This window comes from Buteo buteo, chromosome 15, assembly GCF_964188355.1.
Source record: "Buteo buteo chromosome 15, bButBut1.hap1.1, whole genome shotgun sequence".
Classification (NCBI taxonomy): Eukaryota; Metazoa; Chordata; class Aves; order Accipitriformes; family Accipitridae; genus Buteo; species Buteo buteo.
Window position 1 is genome coordinate 21,361,346 of NC_134185.1, and position 20,012 is coordinate 21,381,357.

Genomic DNA, 20,012 nt, shown 5'->3' on the forward strand with positions numbered 1-20,012 from the left:
CTACAAGAGAGGGTGTTAGCAGCAATTCTTGCCACGAAGAGATGTGAGGAATTTGCCAAATTAACCAAGAAGCCTTCATATTTAACACATAAATGTGTCAAAACTAATAATAGAATAATTTAATTTGAGTTGAACCTTATATTGTTAAAATTCTAAGAAGCCACAACTGTTTTCTTCAAAGACTTTACTGTTGAGTTGGATGGACAGGGCAAGGGAAGGTTGTGAGAAACCCAGATAGCAAATAACACTGGCCGAAGCTGGTGGAAAGAAGAAAAAAAAAAAAAAGGAATAGATAATTAGGTGTAATTAGTGTGTATGAATTGTTGTCTCCCTGCCCTTGGCTTGAATAAATTTCGGAGAAGAAAAACCTTAGTGGTGAAAACGCTTTGATGTAAGAAGAGTCATTGTGGTTTGGCAGCATAAAGGCAGTGTTTTATACTTCTTACATAATGGTTGCGATACAGAAAGAGTGAATGGACCCAGCACCCCCCAGCCTGCTTTACAGCAAGGACTTTTGGATTCCCTTGAAACAAAATGCATCAGAAGTTTTCAGTTGTTGGTAATGAGGTAGTGGACCTCATCAGAGCTAAGCGTAAGCCATCTTTAGCCTTTGTTTAGATCTTAATCGCTTTTTTTTTTTTATTCTGGGAAATCCAGTTTTGTAAATCAATACTACCTTTTTTTTTCCCCTGCCTGCCAACAGTTCTGGCAGGAGCAAAGGCTAATACTGGGAAAAGAAATACAAATCAAATGTTAAAAAGAAAAACAACAGCAAAAAAGAAATCTAGACAAATAACTTCATCCATGGTATAATTCCAATGAAGTACATGTATTAGGGGTGAATTTGACCCTTAGCTTACAGAACATCATGTTATAAATTCGGAGTGAACTCTTGGCATTTGTTTTTCACAGACACCACAGCTTGTTTATTAGGAGTTTGAAAGTTACAGTCATTATTGGTTCTTTAGCAAAACTGAATGTTACACAGTGGTTTGGGGGTTGGTTTTAGGTTGTGGCTTGTTTTTTCTTTTTTGTATTTATAGTTATTCTGCAAGGAAGATTTCTTCTTAGGTGATGTGAAATGGGGAGAGCTGTTCAGTGTAATTTGTATTGCATGGAAGTTTACTCTGCCATTCTTCTGCTCCCTGACTGGAAAAAGGAGAGGCTACTTGTCTCCTACCCAGCACAGCCACATCTGTACCTCCTGAATTCTTTCACTTTTGTCTGAATATCTGAAATACTATTCACAGAACAGTACATTTTAAGAGTCTCTGTCTTTATTCATGTACCATTATCTTACAAGTTAATTGTCTATTTTTCCTCTTCTTAGGGGGTAGCTGATTTGTAGCTAGACTTAAAATAAGTTATTGAAAAGTTGTACAATAGATCGTATGTTCCTTGTGGTAGCAAGAATAGTGGGGTTTCTTAGTTGTTAAAGTTTTGAAGGCTGTAATGTAAACTTGTGCAACTTCCATTGAATTACTTTTATGCCTAAATTTATCTCTGCTAAACTCTTCAGTTTAATATTTTTTAAATTTAAATAATAGTTTAAATATTCTTGTCACAAGTGTAAGAAAAAGATTCATTTAAAAAAATTATATTTGGCAGTATTTCACTTCCCAGATCTTTGTGCTCTAGGTCCATTTAAAAATAACTCACAAATAAAATGTTTGTCATCCAAAATTAACCTGAGCATGATTAGTTTCATTGATATTGTACAGGATTCTTGGATGACATTTTGAAAGTTTTCCTCAAAATTTGTTTGTTTTTTGGGGTTTGGGTTTGTTTTTTTTTGTTTTGCTTTGTTACAGTGTTTACAATTGGGACAAACATGAAGTGTCTAAGGCTATTGTAGCAATTTCCCCATATTTTGTTATTGCGGAAGAATATAGGGGAAAAGACTGTAAAAAAATCAGTTAACCCCTTAAAGCATTGCACTATTTTGTAGAACAAATAGCCTTTTGTACTTGAAGTTGATTTGATCTGTGAAAGGCAACACCTGAATATCATGCAAAGCTAAGTAATTATGACTGATTGTAAGGTGGGTTTTTTTTTTCAGGTATAGGTCACGGGAAATTCAGTTAGGGTAGAGTATGTACAAAGCTAAGAAATATGCAGATTTTTCTGTTGTAAGATCGTGTAAAAATTATTTACAGTTAATACTTGCATAAAGGTTAGAAAGGTTGATGAAGTGATATTTAGTTTTGCTTTACTATTCACTGCATGTCAGAATGTAATTATGACTGATTCATGAAACTGTCTTAGCAATGAACCATCTTTATTAAAATGCTGATCAAGACAAGAGCTGACAGTAATAAAGAATAGAACATTTTAGTCTTGTTGCTTTTGAATGATTGCTAATTACCCCAGAGGTCATGTATAGTGCTTATGAGGATTCATTGACATTTTCTTTAAAGTCTACTGTTTCAACAACATCTGAACAGGGAGACAAAAACTGTATGCACACCCAACAACACTTGGACCAAGTTTTTATCCATCACCATACCTGATGATTCCCTTTCTCATTGTCCCTCCCCCTGAGTACATCTCATTTCCATGGATTGGTGTAGCAGAAAGTTAAGTGTTACAAATTTGATTCTCTCTCTCTTTTTTTTTTTAAAATAAGGCAAATTTTAAGCTTGGATAAAAGGAGCAGCCCTTTGAAGGTCCTGCACCTGTATTACGCTTGCTCGTGACTAATGGTCTGGTTGATCTCCTTCTAGAGCTGCACCAGAGAGGAAACACTGCACTTAACTTTGTACACTTCTCAGCAGGCTGTGGACAGACCTGCCCAGCTCGTGAGTCCCAGTTAGACCAGTTTCACATTCTGAAACATGCTGGTGATTGTCATTTGCTGATGACTTTGAGAGTATGCCAAAGTTAAAACCTGTGGGTATGCTTTGCAGGTCAGAAATAGTTTTTTCATGACACACTGCATTTTTGCTCAAGAGGATTCTTGTTCTACCACAGTTATGAATCATTTGGGAAAATGCCAATTGTAATGGTATCCTTTGGATAAAGAAACCTTTTCTTGAAATCGCTTAAGAAAGAAATTTAAGAAAGAAGAAATAATATTCTAGTTGATAATCAAACACTACATGGAGTCAAATAATGAAAAATAAAAATGGTTAAGTTTAGTGAGTTCTGTTTACCTGAGAACTCTTCCTCTGTTGCTGGTTGATGGCTCTCATCATGCATCTACATGTTGTGTGATGCAAGAGAATTTTTCTCTCTCAGGCTGGGTGTAAATGTATGAGAGGAATGATTGCCAATGAACAATCTCATTATTTTCTGATTTGCTGGGGGGAAGGAATATTAGTGATCCTGTGTATTGTTAATGGAGATCAAATCAGCAGGACAGGTGTGGGGTGTTTTTTAATGGGGGGAGGGTTGTATGTAAGCTAATACAAAGAGTTAGACACGGAGGATGCATTTGAAAAGGGAAGGTGATACCTATGTGGAAATTATGATTCCTTTTGCTCAGAAAGAGTGGTTAGAAGTTGCACTTTTCGGGCATTGGTTATTAATAGTAGGTGTATAGTTCTTAACAAGCATATTAGAACCAGAGGCCAAGAGTATTACTTGTGCAGCTTTGCATGCCTGGGGATAGGATGATACTCTGCTTGTGTGGAAGGTGTATTTGATACTGCAGATGCAGTGCTACTGCTGCATTTGCAGGTGTCTGGTTTGATCCAAGTGTGAAAGGCTGAGGAAACTCAGCGGGTGTGGGAATTAAGGTAATGATCATCCCAAGGTGAAGCACTCTCAAATCTTTGTTCCCCTATACCTTCTCTGGAGGTCCCCTGATAGGGTTTGTCTTACCCTATGGGCTGACAGGGTGATTTGTATGAGTTTGTATGTTGGTTTTTGGTTTTCTTTTTTTAATGCCATTAAAATTCAGAGCAGAGAATGTCAACTGGGTTGACTTACAGTGGTCTCCAGTAAGGTTAAGGAATACCTGCTTAACCTGCATTATCAAGGGTCATGAGCTGATCACAATATTTGAGCTCATAGGGCCACGTGGTACACAAGCCCATGTATTAGCATTTCAGGTTTTTTGATACATGGGAAACATATGTCTTGAGAACTTGCTGGTTATGTAGTTAACTTTGCCTTTTGAGATTTTCTGAAACCTTTGTTCCTCTACTTAAGGATCTATCATGTCATGTACTTTAATTTCTTCAGCAGTGAAACATTTTAATAGCTACCATTCTTGATTGCAGCAACAAAGGAATATTAGAGGAGCTTACAGGAAGAAAAATGTATTTATATTACTCTATATTCAATAACTTTCTACAGTAGGTATACTGAAAGTCTAATTTTATCTATTGTATCTGAAAGTTGTCGTTTTAGGTGTTTTGTCTCGAGTTGAGCCTTGAGGCTTTCTCTTTTTTCCTTCTGGAATAAAAAGTTTTTATGCCACTTCAGTGGAAATGAGTGCATGATCATGCTTTATTTTTAACTTCCTAATTGCGTTTTCAATTCTGTAATTGTATTTGTTCTTTGTACACATAAATACATAAATGACTTCAAAATAAATTGTATGACTAATTAATTTTATGCATTTGAATTGAATAGGGTAAGTCAGACTTGAAACATCTCAATAGAATAGCAAATCTGTTGGAAACTGTAGATGGTTCCACAAGAACAGACGAGGCTAACTGTAGCTTCAATTTTAAGTATTTGTTTCAAAAGAAAAGTAGAAGTTTAGCCCAAGTAAATGAAATCTGAAAGTTTAAAACTCCATCTTAAAAAATGGAAACCAATAGTTACAGTCGTGGCTTTGACAATTAAGTACTAACAATCTGAGCACTCCAGTTAGTTCTTTGGCTGTTGATTAGGATTCCGTGGTGGTGATTAGTGAGTGTGAGGATGCAATCACATCTGTAGGGTTTAATCAGTCCAGTGCTGGAGAAGTTAGTCCAAAGATGAAGAAAGAAACTAGAACTTCTACATGTAATCTTAGTAGGGTTTTTCCCCAGGCTGCAAAAAGATCTACCTCCCCTGCCCCCAAACTTGCAGGGTTTGTAAATGATAGTACTGATTTTCTGGTTCCGTGATGCAGGAGTATAACGTCGTTGACATCTCTGAAGCTGAGAGAAGGTGCATGGTGGTACTCGCATATGCACCCTCTCTGAGGTCCAGTATTTCATTCTTACAGTTGTGAGCAGTATTTATATTTCCATAGTGTGCAACCATGTATCTGCTTTTCATTTTTGTAAATCTAGTATTTTAAGTGTTTTGCTTGAATGTTTACAATATTTTGGTGTGCTTTATTTTCTTCTATTATACATTCTGATGATATGCTGTCTTTTTAACATTTAAAGCATTTCTCTTGAAAAAATTATTTACAAATATGAACATTTTGCCCTCTACATCCTGTGAAGCAGATAAGTGAATGTTTACGTGTGTAGAAACAAAAGAACTGTGGTGGGTACCCTCGTCTACAAAGGAGACCCCAAAAGGAAAAACTTTTGGATCTCTGCTCAGCACATAGCTTCTCTGTGACCTTTCTGACTCTGGCTTTGAGTAAAGGTGACCATGTGCTGAATCCCCCTTTAGAACTGTCTCCACCCGTACATTCTTAACTTGGAGGAGAAATGCTGTTGTTATTGCCTGGTGGTGCAAACAATCCTCCCGTTACCACCTTTTCAGTTCACTGGTACTGCTATCACACCCTTTCTCTTCTCTACTGCATAGAGCTCACTTTGCATAAATAGCATTGCCCACACCAGTGCATGTTTGTATGCCATTTTGTTGGCATTAATTTCTTCCACATTATCATTTAATGGTTGATTTCTTTATTCACACTTCTGTTTGTTTTTTTTTTTGTTACGTTATTTTCCAGTAGCACCTATAGATCTATGCCCTACTGTCATATAGTTATGTAAGGAGAAGGTTGTTCCTACCCTACAAATGTTATAATCTAACAACAGCAATCATGTTTTAAAGGAATGTTTTCTGGGAACATGTTGCTACACAGATCATAATGTTTTGTTTTAATAGCAGGGACCATCCATTTTATGAATACAGTGTCTAACAGAATAGGTGTGAGTGAACTTTGAAGTGTCTCAGTAGAAATAATTAATGATGAACAGCGGTAGATACTTATTCAGGTGAACCTGTAGAAGGGTTAGGAAATTCTCATGGCTGTTTTATTTTTGTTTAGAACATGGGCTCTAAATGGCTGGTGTACCTTCCTGAACTGAGCATCAGTCTGGAGAGGCCAAAAAAAAAAAAAAAAAAAAGCAGGGAGGGGGGAAGAAACTGGCTTCAAGGTCCAAGTCAGTGGTTCTTGAGACAGTACTGGATGAAAAATATGCTAGACAGTCAAAGTAAAACATAAACCAGAATTTGACTGAGAATGCTGGTTTGAAAAATAAGAGGCAGAACTGTATTTGAAAGATGGGACAGAATTAAGCAAAAAAACCCCAAACCCAAACCAAAATTGGAAATTAATTAGGAAAATTCAAGGAGCAGGATAGTAAAAGGCCAAATGTTTTCCAGAGGACTAAGTATCCCTATGTTTCTGTTAACTGGCTCCTACTTCTATGCTTATATTGTGTGTTACAGAAAACTGCTGTATATCAGAATTCTGGTTTTCCATTTTGTTCATGTTTGGTTCAGTTGACTTTTGCCTCCTAAGAAAGGACTGTAATAACTGTATTTTATACATCTCTGAACGGGATGCTGCTATTGCCTTTCTGGCCGAAAGGTCCTATAGCCCAGAATATCTAACATGTTTTTGAAATAAACTGTGTAATGTTATATCACACTAGAATCAGTAGTAGTACATTATTGTAGACATACAAGACAGGGTTTATAGGGAAAAGAAATATCTTTCATTTAGGCAACTGTTTGTAGCTTAAAAAGGGCCCAGAAACGTAAATAAGCTTTTGAGCACACAAGCTCTTCTTAACTAGTGTCACTAATGATAGCGATTTTTCCTGAATAGTGGTAATACTAATTACTCTGAAGAAAGAGAAAAGGGAAGGAAGACAGGAGAAATTAATCTACTTCATAGCTATATTGGTACTATTTACATCTACGGTTCTTAGCTCCAAAACTCATTCACTATAATGTCAAATCATGGAGTCATAAAAGACTATCAGTGCATTTAAGGAGTGATAAATTTGTAAGCAGAACAAAAGTGGACTAAAATACTGTAGCACCAAGTGCTGATTTATATTTCAGCAAGCTGCAGTGGCCTGCATAATATAGCCCAGTATCAGTCTGTATTTGAGTGCACAGAATGTCTGCTGTACTCAGCAGTCATTAGCAGCTGAGCCACAAACACTGCTGTAAATATCAGCACAATAAATTTACACCAGCTACAGTGTTCAGGTGCCCTTTTTTTTTTTTTCTTTCAGCCCTACCATAACCATACCACACTTTTAAGTATATGTAGTTGTGTGTTCACTCTTCACTCTGTATGCAACACAACACCCTGAGAGAGCAGTAGAGTTTGTAAACCCACCTTGAAGGCCAAAGAGATGAGGCTGAATTCATGCCAAATTTCCTATCTGTTGTTTCCAGGAAAAAAAGCCAAAATGATAAACAGTGTTACTAAATGTCTGAGTATTTAAAGTTAATCTAAATAATCTCATATTCTGCATAGCTGTAGTAATAATGTGTTGTGGTTGGGTTTTTTTTCTCCCCCCTCCTAACATGAAGAAAATAGTACTTGAGCTAATCTACTACTTTGAAAAAAATAAAACATTAGGCGGAAGGATGCTGAGCATCAGTGCCTGGCAAAGAAAAGCTAAGTATACCAGCTTTGCTGTGAAATTTCAGGAATCTTCCTTCTAGATTGACTGCCAGACTGATGCTGAAGAAAAGCTTAAACATCCTCCCTCCCTTGTGCATATTATTACATGCCTCTGGAACTTTTTTCTTCTGCTCTGTTATTCTTTTTCTTTGTAAGCTTTCACAAAAAGAAAGGGAATAGATTGTAATAATATTGTAGCACCAATGCTATTGTGTTTGCAGTAGCCTTAGCCCAAGATAATGATTTGATTAGCATGGCTTTTTCACTTACCGGAATTAAAGATACATGGATTTTCCTGAGATTCTGTGCTTTCAGGATGATTTTTTTCCCCTTCTTTCTTCAGCTATATATCTTTGCAGAGAAGTTGGAGGTTTAAAATACGTATAGAGCCTTCATTAATAGCCAAGGGTAAAAAAATTAGGGCAATGAGTCATCATAGTCACTCCTGCAGATATTTGTATTCTATAAGTCCTATGCAACACATTCGTTCAAAAGGGCCATTGTTCCTTAAATCACTGATGATAGTTCTTCTAAAATTCAAGGGTTTTTTTCCTGCAATGTAGTTGCTAGAAATGAGATTTGACATTTCCAATTTTGTTATTTGAATGGCCTCAAGGAGGCTTTGAAAAATTTGACACACAGAATATGAAACGCTTCACGAGAGTATTAAAGATAAACTAATAGTTCATAGTGCAGTGAAGAAGTAGATTAATTTAATGGATTCTAGCAATCCACAGAATTTTAATGGTGTTGAATTACCTATAAAAAAAGTTTTATTGCTCTAATTAAATTATTGATAGAGGTATATTTTCTAAAATATTAAAACTTTTCCTCCCTTTCTTTTATAGCTTCTTTTGCTTCTAGCTGTATAACACCCAGAAGTTGTGTATGTTGGCAGTAGTAATAACAGATAAGCAGAGCTATTCCCTTTGCCCCAGAGGGTGTAAAATCTAGATCCCACTGAGGTTAGGGAGAATTTTGCTCTCAGTCTCAGGCCTTGAATCAAAAAAAGCACCCTTCAGTACAGCTGGTTTTGAGTTTTCTAACAGAAGTAGTTATTGTGACTACTTAGGGACATCTGTATCACACTGGGAATCTTACAGGTTGTTTAAAGGGAAAAAGAAAAGAAGATCCTTTTCTGAGTCAATTGAGACATCACAAAAATGAAACAAGATCTTTTTGATATAGAGCTTTGTTTATTCCCCCTTATGCTTTGGTCGATCTTGCAGCAAGACTTGGTTCATATATTTGATGTTTGACTCACAAAATTTCTTATCTTCTTAGTAGAAGGAAAAGATAAAATTATTTTTAGCTTATAAAGTAGAAGTAGTTTCAGTTGTCTCTGTTGCTAGAATTTGATTGTAGTCTGTTAAAGTTTTATTGCTCCTAATTTTCTGTGTCTAAATGTATATTCTTTAATATGAAAATAATTATTTTTACACACTCCCCCAACAAAGCACTACCCAGAGAGAATGAGTAATATCAACTGTCGTTTCATTTCGTGTGCTTCCAATTTATATTGATTTTCTAGTTGATGGACTTTTGAAAATGGTTACTTTTTTGTTTCGAATATGTGAATGATTTCCAGCTTATTTCTTTGCTTTCATAAATGTAAAGGAGACTTCAATTTTGTGATCTTGAATTTCAGTTTTGCAGATGAAATTCATGCTGATGGTTTATCACAGCAGTGTGTCTTCTCTCTAACACAGACAATAGTAAATACAGCTTTGGTTTGAGGAAAGCTTGCTTTTTTTTTTTTTTTTTTTTGTCTCTGTAGAAATACTGCAGCACAATCCAGCTTGACTCTGGAATAGACTACAGGAAACGAGTGCTTCCTGCTGCTGGAAAACTTTACTACCTGTAAGTTTATCTATGATATGGTATTTGTCCTCTTTTTCCTTCTTATTAGCCAGTAATTTCCTAGTCAATGGGAAATGAAAAATGTATAGTAGAATTAGCAGAGTGTGACTTTTCCTTTCTTTGCCTTCTGGTCCATTTTGTTCAGCAAACCGCCTTCCATTATGCCTTGATATTAACTTCATTAAACTACATTTTCAGTATCGACACTAGCATCATTTATAATGTGTGACTGAATAAAAACTAATTAGATTTTTTGGGGAGGTGTGGTGTTTGGAGAACTGAAGTGACAGATGGTTAGAAAGTAATGAATATCCTCTTGTAAGAGATTGCACAATTCTCTTATAATAGAAGAACATCCTTATTGTATTTAAGTAATTAAGTATTTATAGAAATCCAATGACAAGGATTCATTTAATGTTGGGTGTTTCCAGTGCTGTGGATTTAAAAAAAAAAACACAACCCAACACCCTCCTATTTTGACAGATTGTGTCTGTTTATCATGACAAAATTTCTTTAGCACTTTATTCTATATTTGCAAATAAATATATTTAAAAATACATTCACAGTGTGCTTATGGTTGCAGCATATATTTGCCTAATAGAAACATCCTCTCTTTTTTTTTTTAAATACTTTGAAACCTTTTCATTGCAGACATTTTTCTATTTCATATTTGTTCTTACAGTATTATTTAATCAATAACAACCTGAGCAAGGTAGACAACAATAAGTTAAAATGAGATTTATAACTGTTGTATCTTTCAAACCAACATACAATATCGATTTAAAAATCATGTTTCTATTAAGAAAGGTGCAGTATTTTCATTGATGTATCAGATATTTGAAATGAAGTATGTCCGTATCACTTTATTATCAAGTTAGAAATTGTAGTAGTTTGTCCAGAAGGAGGAATACTGCTTAGTAGAATTACAACAGGTAACTCTTTCTGCTTCTGGAAGGAAATGACAGAATTTTATATATGGAAAACAGGGCAAACGCATGTTCTGTATCTTCAAACAAAATGTGACTGTATGAAGTCAAGAAAAGTAATTCTTGTTCTATATTCTTGCCTGACTCCACTTTCTTAAAGTTTTGCGCTGTCTGCTTGGAAGTACTGTTTGAAGCTAGCACTGTTATCTTGGCATTGCTCATCGTGCCTCTTGTTCCGATGCCTACATAGCTGTCTTCTTATGGCCCAGCTTATTGCACCCGTTGCACTTTGTGACTTTCTGTTTGATAATTGCGGAGAGCACCTACCATATTCTTTTCTCACTGTCTGTACTCTGAAGAAAGGAAAAGCATGTGCATGCTTTCTAGCAGGTAAAAGGCTAAACGTGGTGCCTATGGCATCAGCTGACAGAGGAGAAGAAATACGAACAAGTCCCAGGAGTAGTACCCAGCCAAAGTATTTCATGGTGTTCTGCTGTAAAACTTGTGATTGAGTGAATGGCAGAAATTGGTGATAAGTCTGTCTCATGTTCTCTCATTGGAAAGATGTTGGTTACTTCTAGAGCTTGTCGTATAAATCATTAGGAAGCAGTGGGGAAAAAAAATAATTAAAAAAAATCCTGTAGCTGCCAATGGAGATAAGATATTTTATCATCCTTTTTTTTTTTCTGAGGGAATGTCTTTCATTCTTCTATTCAAACTTGTTCATTGGGGCTTTCAACCCTGAGGAACTAGCACAGTATGTGGGGATTTTTTTGTTCTGTTTTGTTTTAATATTAGGTACTATACAGTATTTTGCTACAGATATTTGAAATGTATTTACCAGTCTTGCCCCCAAAAGAAAATGTTCTTGTCCAACACGTTTACATTACCCCATTAATGGTGGTAGTATCATCGTGACATTTAAAAAAAATCCTCTTGATGCTTCGTAATTTGTGTAGTCTTTTCTTCATTTAAAATATGCAACTAAGGGTTGTTTAGAGCTGTTTCATACTCATCTGAAAGGAATCAGTATAACACAATTACAAGATTTCTGATCAACACAGCTTCTGTGATCTCAGTCTCAGGTGTCTGTTTTCAGAACAAACTTTCTTGGCATTTAGGTGCAAATATCCACCTAAGCATCGTATTTGGCTGTTTCTTCTTGTAGCCTTTACATCAAACTTTTTGATAGTTATACGCATACTCTCCAACTTATATGCACTCTTTCCCCCTTTTATGGCTTTTTTTCCTGTTTTTATCTGTTCCTTTTCATTTGTTGTTTTATTAGAGGAAAGCAGCACACAAGTATCAATGTTGAGAGACTCTTCTTTTTTTGAAGTTACAATTTTATGTAATCTCCTTTTCAGAAAAGGTTTTTGAAGTGTTTGAAATGGCACTTCCAGAAGTCTGTAGAGTTTTTTATCCAAGTTCTTTGTATCTACAAGGTTTGTTATCGTTAAGCTTGAGCTAAAAAGTAGTTATTTCAGTTCTGCTGTTAACATTTTTAAGGTGCTTAAGGCCTAATGAACAGGAAAGTAATTGTGTAAGGTGCTGATCATCACTTGTCATTTAGAGGAGGTCTAGAACTGTGTGAAGCAATGCAGCTTGAGTGCATCCATGATCTGTAAAAGTAGACTTTTCACACCAAATAGAGATTATACAAACTTCAGTGAAGTGTTTTATATCCTAGTTCTAGTTTATTGTCTACCGTAGCATTAATTTACTATTCTCAGCTTTCAAACTAGCTGAGAAAAAACAAACGGTTAGAAATATTATCTATCTTCTTTAAGAATGAAACACAGAAAGGCTGGCCCTCTAACCATTTCAGTGACAAAAAATATTTTCTGATCATGCTGATTTATAGTTCTTGCAGCAACCAGCAGATGAATATAAACTTTACTTCAGCTCTCAGCACAGATATTTTGCATTTTCACTGTCTGTGGTTGAACTTTTCCCGAATAGCATTGGGGACAGAGCGGGGGAAACTGATAAAATTACTAATGGGGAGATCAGGCTGGTATTTTCAATTTTGTAGTTTAATTTTGCAAATTGTCTGATCAATACAATCAGTTGACTTGATTCCCTCCCCACAACACCCTGAAAGCTGCTCCAATATTTAATTTCATGAAGTCGCCTCTCAGAAATTTCAAAGGATACTTCTTTAAGTGCTTGACTGCCTTGCCTTGTCTATTTGCTCTTATTTTGCATGTAAGATAGAGCCAGCAGCCTTTTTTCTCATTGTGTACACATAGTGTTAATGGATCTGCTCTGCCTGTATTGCCTCATTACTGGAAACAGCTTAAAACACAGAAGTCTTTCAGTGTATGCAAATAAGGCAGAATCATCTACCTGAGAGTTAATATTCTCTACTTTTAAGTGTATTCTAAATCTAATGTTTGTATTTAGAGCATAACATCCTGTTCTCTTTTTTTTTTATGGGCAAAAAGCTAAGCAGGCTCAGGCAGCTGTTTGATGTTGGCTTCAAGTGTTATTAATTTCATATTCTATTATTCTTTTCACTGTAGCACAAGTGAAGCTGATGTGGAGGCTGTCATGGATAAGTTGTTTGATGAGCTGGCTCAGAAACAAAATGATTGTACGTAAGTTAATTTCTCTTGAAAGAGAATACATTTAGAACACAATGCCCAATCTCCACTGACCAATTAATAAGTTCCATTGCTGTATATGGGTTGATGCCACACTCAAGTGGCAGTCATTGTATCAGCATTTTGTCTAATTTATGTGTTGAATCATGTGCTATTATTCATCAAGCTATGCATTTCCTATCTGTAAGAGATGAATTTTATAGTAATTATCCAGAGAAGATTGAGTCTTTGTTCATGTTCCCATAGTAACTAGACCAAGGATTCTAAAAGTGCAAGGCAGAGAGCTGAGGCTGAATAAAGCGTGTGGAACCATTGCAGACTTCACGTTTGAAGAGCTGTGCGACAGAGTGAGTACCGAGTCAAATCTAGATCAGTTAACGCTCAGACTTTTCACAGTTTAAAAAAACAACGAACAAACCCCAAACACAAAACCTCAGTATTTTCACAAGTTGTACTAAATTAAAAGGGCTTTTTTTAACTTGGCAGAAAGATTTTGAATTTAACAGGAGAAAAAAAATGAACTCCCCAAAAGAACAATAATAATTTTCTTTTTAATGATACAGTAAATTCACTCTTAAGTACATCACAGATTGTTTTCAAAAATCCTAATACGGTATGTGCATGGGCTAACATCACTGCTAGTATGTTAGTGGTCACAAAATACCAATATGTAAATAGCATTCAAATACTGTTTTTAAAATCTGGGGTTTAAGTTGATACTCAAGCAAAGGAGTAGTAATGCTGGCACCACAAGAGTAAAGCTGTTGTTGCATGCTTTAGTTGTGACTAGCTGTATAGGGGCTGTTTAGTCCCAGGCCTTCTCAAAATTTGCCAAATTTTGCTAAATACTGCCAAATTCTCTGCTAAACACGTGGGGTGTGATTCCTGGAAAGCTCTCTTTGTATATGACCTCCAGTGGGTTTGAAGACAGTCCCCCAGAAGTTGCATAGTACTTCAGTGACCTCTCTGCTCACACCTGAAGTTATTGTTAAATGATCACAACTCTAAACTGGGCTGATAGCACCTTTGATTCAGGATGCTGACCAGTCCTTTGGTTATGACATTGTTTTCACTTCCTTGTAGCTACCAAGTTGATAACTATTTGGACAGAAATTTCACTGGTTGTGTTTCAGACTGTAGGTTTTAGGCTTTGTTGGTTTTTAGTTTCCGACAAAACTACTTATCCATTTGTGAGAATGGAGATATGTCATGGGTAGAACAGCTTGCTTTTTCACTGAAAGTTTTGAGTCCTTTTCTTCATTGTGCCTGTTTTCAGCAAACACTTGTGAAATTCTTTAGTCCAGTAAATGCTTTATGTACTTAAATGGGATGATAAATTGCTTCTAAGGAGAAGTGCTCTGGCAGCTCACATGGCAGTGGCCACTACTTTGGGTCTGAAGGTTCTGATCTGGTTGAAGAATTATGTGGGGTTCAGACCCCACAGAGCTGAGGTGCTTGGTTTGTGCTCAGAACAAGTAAAGAGAATCCATATGAAATGTTAAACATCATTTAACAGTAGTGTTCTTATGCTGATCACGCAGGACTTGGGGAGTCATGCTGTCTCAATTCAGATACCTTCTGCAGATCTGTTATGATAGTCTCTAATGGAATAATCACATGCTTAAAACTAAAACAACACAGCAGACAATAAATGTTTTTCTTTAACAGCTTCCTCAGTTATCACGTAGTTTCTTTGCATATGCCTCCATTTGTTTCTACCTTTAATTGTTATATACAATTATTTATTTTGCCATGAATTTTCCCTTCAGATCACTGATGTACCTTCATAAATAATACATTAGTGTATTGGTAAGGTGGTATATCACTGTGCTCACTTCATAGATAGAGAAATATAGTCATGAACTTCAGAATTGTCCATTAAATTTGGATGAACGGCTTAAGTTGCCTTTAATATGTTTTTTTTTCATGAATGTAAACCTTTATAGGACTTCATAGCAATAGTAAAAGTTCCTATTGGTATAAGCTGCATTTAAGACCTTGCCTGCTGTGTTGCTCTGTTTGCCCACCCTGTTGCCATTAAAATCTGCTAAAAGCAAAAGAAAAATTCAGTTGTCAAACCGTGAAGCCATGTTCTTTCTTTTCATGAAATCTTTCAACTTTTTGATGGAAAAATTTGTACATGCAGTATCTCTTTTTAACAGTCAGAATGGGAAGTCATTCCCACTGATGCCACAGAAGAAGTAGGTAGGATCCAGAAGTATGCGCTGGTGGTTTGTAGCCAGGAAAAAAACCAAAGTCAGGAGACATTCAACATGACAGGAAGTATAAAGTCATTCAGAAATACTCAAGTAAGCTGGCTAATAGTGGGAACTATTTGTGGAGGGATAAAGCAGAAATGGGTAGGAGACATAGCTACAAGGTATTTGGTACTGCTTGTTCTGCCAAATGTTAGACAAGTTGACAGGCATCATGAGTGCAACTATTAAGAAAAAGGAAACTGGAAGGCTGAGAAAGATGTAATGAAAAGGAAGATCCACAAAAGAAAATACTGGAGGGGAATTTGTTGGATTTGGCTAGAGTGAATCTGCACGTTTCTTTGTGTAGGACATGGAGACAAAGTCCCATGGGAAGCCGGATTGTGTGAAAGGATGTGGGGTGGGGAATCTTCCTAGGCAGAGCCTGTAGCAACCAGGAAGGGTCTTAACTGACAGCCCAAGCAAAGCATCTTAGGTAGATAAATGCAATTTGAAGTTGGTGTCATAGGAGCCAATTAAACTTCTGACAGAATTGAAAACAAGATTTGCAGTTGGGTTTGTACCAATGATAAGACCTGGTGACAAGCATGATAAATGGGAAATTCTCATTAATGAGAAATTGAGAAAATGAGAAAATAATTGATATTATTGAAATCTCATGGGACAATTCATAAAACAAGAATGTGAAATCAGTGCTTACAGCCTACTTAAAGACAGTGGCTAAAAGAGCTGGAGGATGGTATGCAACATTAAAGACACTGGTACCTGCCTTAAAGTTAATTAATACAAGGATCTTGAATACATATCAATCAGTCTGCTAATTAACAAACCCAAGAGGGTAGTACTCATAGGGGTCTGTTGCAAACGGAGAATGAGGTACATTGCTTCTTAAGCAGCTGGCTATAAAAAGCATATAAAGAAAAAATACCATTATATGGGAAGCTTATGCTGTAGATGAAATGCAGGAAATGGTGAAATGTAATTAGCCTGAAAATTGCAAATGATAATTTTCTAGCATAAAATGTACTGCAGCCAGTACAAGGTCGTTTGGTTTGAGCAGCTTTATGGGAACTTACAGTGATGAATTCATCTAGAAATTTGTGTTGCATAGGGACAATCTTCTCCATAATTTTCTAACATTCAGTGTAACCAAAAGATACTTCTGAACAGTGAAATTACATATTTGAGTGTTCAGGAAAAGTAATTTTCAAAAGCAAAAGGGAAGTATGACCAAAACTAACTGGAAAGGGAAGTGTAAACAGCAACAACAAAACCCAGGATGGACTTTTTGAGGAAGAAAGTAGTACAAGTATGTCCTGTGTCACTGTCAAGACAGAATCAAATAACTAGTTGCCATTCGTTCTATATTATGAATTGCAGGAAAATTAAAGAGAAACTAAAGGTTATGGGCAAATATTATGTCTGCTCAGCTGTAAGGCTTGTTGTTGTTAAGTAAAATGGGAGTTTTGATATGGTTTGTATTATCTGAATGTTATTGGCTTATTCTTAGTTGGAGATAGGTGAACTTTTAATAATGATGTGGAAAAAGGAAAAGGTTTTGCAAAAAATACTTTTCTAGGTGAAGCAGAGTGGAATACTTGTTTCACTAAAGGGTAATAAAATAACTTTCAGTCTGTTAGTAGTTAGTATATGTTAAAAGTAGCCTGCAAATACATTTTGAGTCATTGGAGTCCTGGAAAACTAGGCTGAGATCTCTAACTAGCTTTTTATTTTTGAGAAATGTTGGAGTGCAAGAGAAATTCCATGGCACTAGAAGAATGCTGCTATTTGCCAATATTAAAAAATAAACAAGCAAAATCTACACAAGCATGATGACCAGTATAACTGCAGGCTGTTGGTCAGTTTTTAGTCCAGAAAGGGTAATGGAGAAGCTGGTTCTGGATTCACACAGTGGATAACTAAAGAATGGTAATGAAATTAATTCCAGTCTCCCTGATTTTGTGGAAAAGGTTGAGTTTTGTAGATGCTGTTCTTGCGAAGAAATTGGCATTATGCAGTGTCAAGAAAGTATTTGTTAAATGGATGGATAAGTTAGTTAACTAACTTAGAAAAAGAATTATTACTGAAGGATTGTTGTTGAGTGTAGCATTTCTAATGAGTATATTTTTATATTAAGCCCAGTACAGTAGTTATTTTTCCCAGCAGTTTTGAATATAACATAAATGCTAATACAAGTTTGCTGTAAATACAAAGAGTGCTGTGTGTATGGGGGGAGGAGCAATGAAAACGAGGATGCTGTGTGCAATTTATTTCTCAGCAGAACTGAGATTTTGGGGAGGAGGGAAAGGGTTTGGGTTTTTTTGGCTTTTTTAAATCTAAGCAAACACAGAATTTTACCTCTAGAAATATGGAACACATGTCATACCCACAGGAGGAGGAGACTGTGTCCGAGGCACAGTGACTTGGAAATAGATTTAAGTGTTGTAATGGACAAGCAGCTCAAAAGGAGCTTTTGGTCCAGTGTTAGAGTGTTTAGACCTAATTTCATCCGGGTTGGGTAGAGTGGAAATAAATAGGAGGGTAGAAAGATTATTTTAATTTTGAAAACATCTCAGATTGATGGCAGAATGTTAGGTGTGTTTTTGACATCAGAATTTTAGAAAAGACATTGAAAAACTTGAAGATGCTGTTGAAAAAGCCACAAGTCATTTCAGCTGGAGAATTTGTGCCCTCACATGACAGACTTACAGTTCAATTTGTTCAGCTTATCAAAAAGAGGACTGGAAGATGGTTTTATAATGTACAGCTATTTCCACAGGAAAAAAACAGGTATTAATGGGCTCCTAAATCTAGCAGAAGAAGGTATAATGAAAACCAGAGACTACAGAGCGATTGAGATTTAAAAAAAAAAAAAAGCACCACTGCCATTCACACAGTTGGAACAGTGAAGGAAGTAGCAGAGCCTCCTTGTACTGTGTTTTGGGTCAAAACTGGGTGTCATTTTGGGAAGAGGTGTTTGTGTTTGAGCTAAGTACTAGTTCTTAGGCTTAGCTGTCTCTAAAATTCAGGAAATCGGAGGATCTCGTGATCTCTTCTGGTCTTAAATTGTCTGAAACTAGGGACCCGAGAGACTCAGGGTCCCCGCTGCCTGTTGGCAGCTGTTGAACAAGTTCAGCAGCCGACGGGAATGTGCCCAGTCCATCTCGAGGGGACGACCTGCGCTCAACCCCCTCGTGCTTTTGGGAGTAGGCAATACTTAGCCTACTACCAGTCGGTGCAGTGAGTTCAGACTGTGTTTTTCCAAGGCTTGTGGCTTCCTTGGATTTGAGTGGGGTTTCACAGGATGTGTATAAGGCATTTCCCTGATACCAAGCACCGTTTCTTCCAAATTTGACATTCCTGGTCCACAGCATGGAAGCACTACAACTTCTCACTGAGCCACTGCTAAAGGAAAGTCTAACTTGAGGAGCAAGATCTGTAATTCTCAGAAATACAGTAATTATTACTGTAATAATAATTAATACTGAAACTTTACGAAAAAATATTCATTCACGCACACAGATGCATGTTCATATGAAGTTAGTTTGGGGCATCCATTCAGAATGGGAAAGTTTCAAGATGAAAACTAGTTTCCTAGTGGAAGGTGGATATCAACTCTATTCAGACTTTTGTTTACATGTTTCCTGTCCAGTAAATACAAGATAGGGATATTTTTTTGTGTGTGTGTGAAAAAGTTTACGTTGACAGAACAAGTCAAAATATAGTCTAATTTAATTTAGTTAATGCAATTAACTTTGGTTAAACTTATTTCCTCTGTTACATTTGGTTCATAATTCCAAAAACTTTATTTAATTTAAGGTAGAGGGATAAGTGAGTGTAATGGAAGGAATCAGTTTTTTGGGGAAGTTATTTCTGATTACACTGAATTGTTGCAGTATTATCTTGGAGTTGCAATATTATTTGCTGGAGTTTTCTGAAACTGACATATACCACTGCTCATGTGGTTCTCAATAATTGTTGCAATATTAGTGGACAACATTGTACTCAAAACCTGGTGAATTGATTTCTTTGGCTATCCATAACCCTTAATGGTTCCAGAAAGAAGAATGTAAGTTTTGCAAGAGTCAAAGGGTGGATGCTTTTGTTATGTTGGACAAATAGCTTATCACCCAAATGACTCTGCTTTCACGTCGTTGTGACAATATGTCTTCTGGTCTGGTCTTGGGTAAGTGTTACAGTGCAGTCCAGAGGGATAAACATCCAGACCTAAAATGCTACATTTGTTGGTATAGGATTAAGGAGTTGTGTTTGAAATTGTTCAGATTATTTACTTAGTAATGTTTGTAATACAATATTCATATGAACAGCCTGTAAAACTTTTTCAAATTCAGTGATGTTTCCTTTGAAATAAAACTAAAATTCTGTTTTAAAGAGAAATATTAAAACATTTTCCACTTCAGAATCAGATGATTTCATGAAATATCAGCCAATATATAATAGATGAAAATAGCAAATCAGCAACTGGTAACTTCATACCATTTGAAACATCTCCTAGCTTTAAGTAGAATTTTCAAAATAGCTGCTTTTGTAGTTAATACTTGAGGACCCTGGGAGATAGAGTTGGTGCCTTGCTAGTATTACAGTCTTTTGTTTCTTGTTTCACATGTTAGCATCA

The 20,012-nt window shown here is 36.2% G+C and overlaps 1 protein-coding gene across 4 annotated transcripts in view; it reads left to right on the forward strand.

Moving 5' to 3' along the window:
- AFG1L (AFG1 like ATPase) overlaps positions 1-20,012 on the forward strand; it is a 66,993-nt gene that overhangs the window by 34,205 nt on the left and 12,776 nt on the right. For all 4 annotated transcript variants that reach the window (XM_075046730.1, XM_075046729.1, XM_075046731.1 and 1 more), the window contains 3 exons: positions 9,546-9,628; positions 13,080-13,150; positions 13,407-13,507. In XM_075046730.1, the coding sequence (XP_074902831.1) occupies positions 9,546-9,628; positions 13,080-13,150; positions 13,407-13,507 (255 nt within the window). The remainder of the gene's footprint in view (positions 1-9,545; positions 9,629-13,079; positions 13,151-13,406; positions 13,508-20,012) is intronic.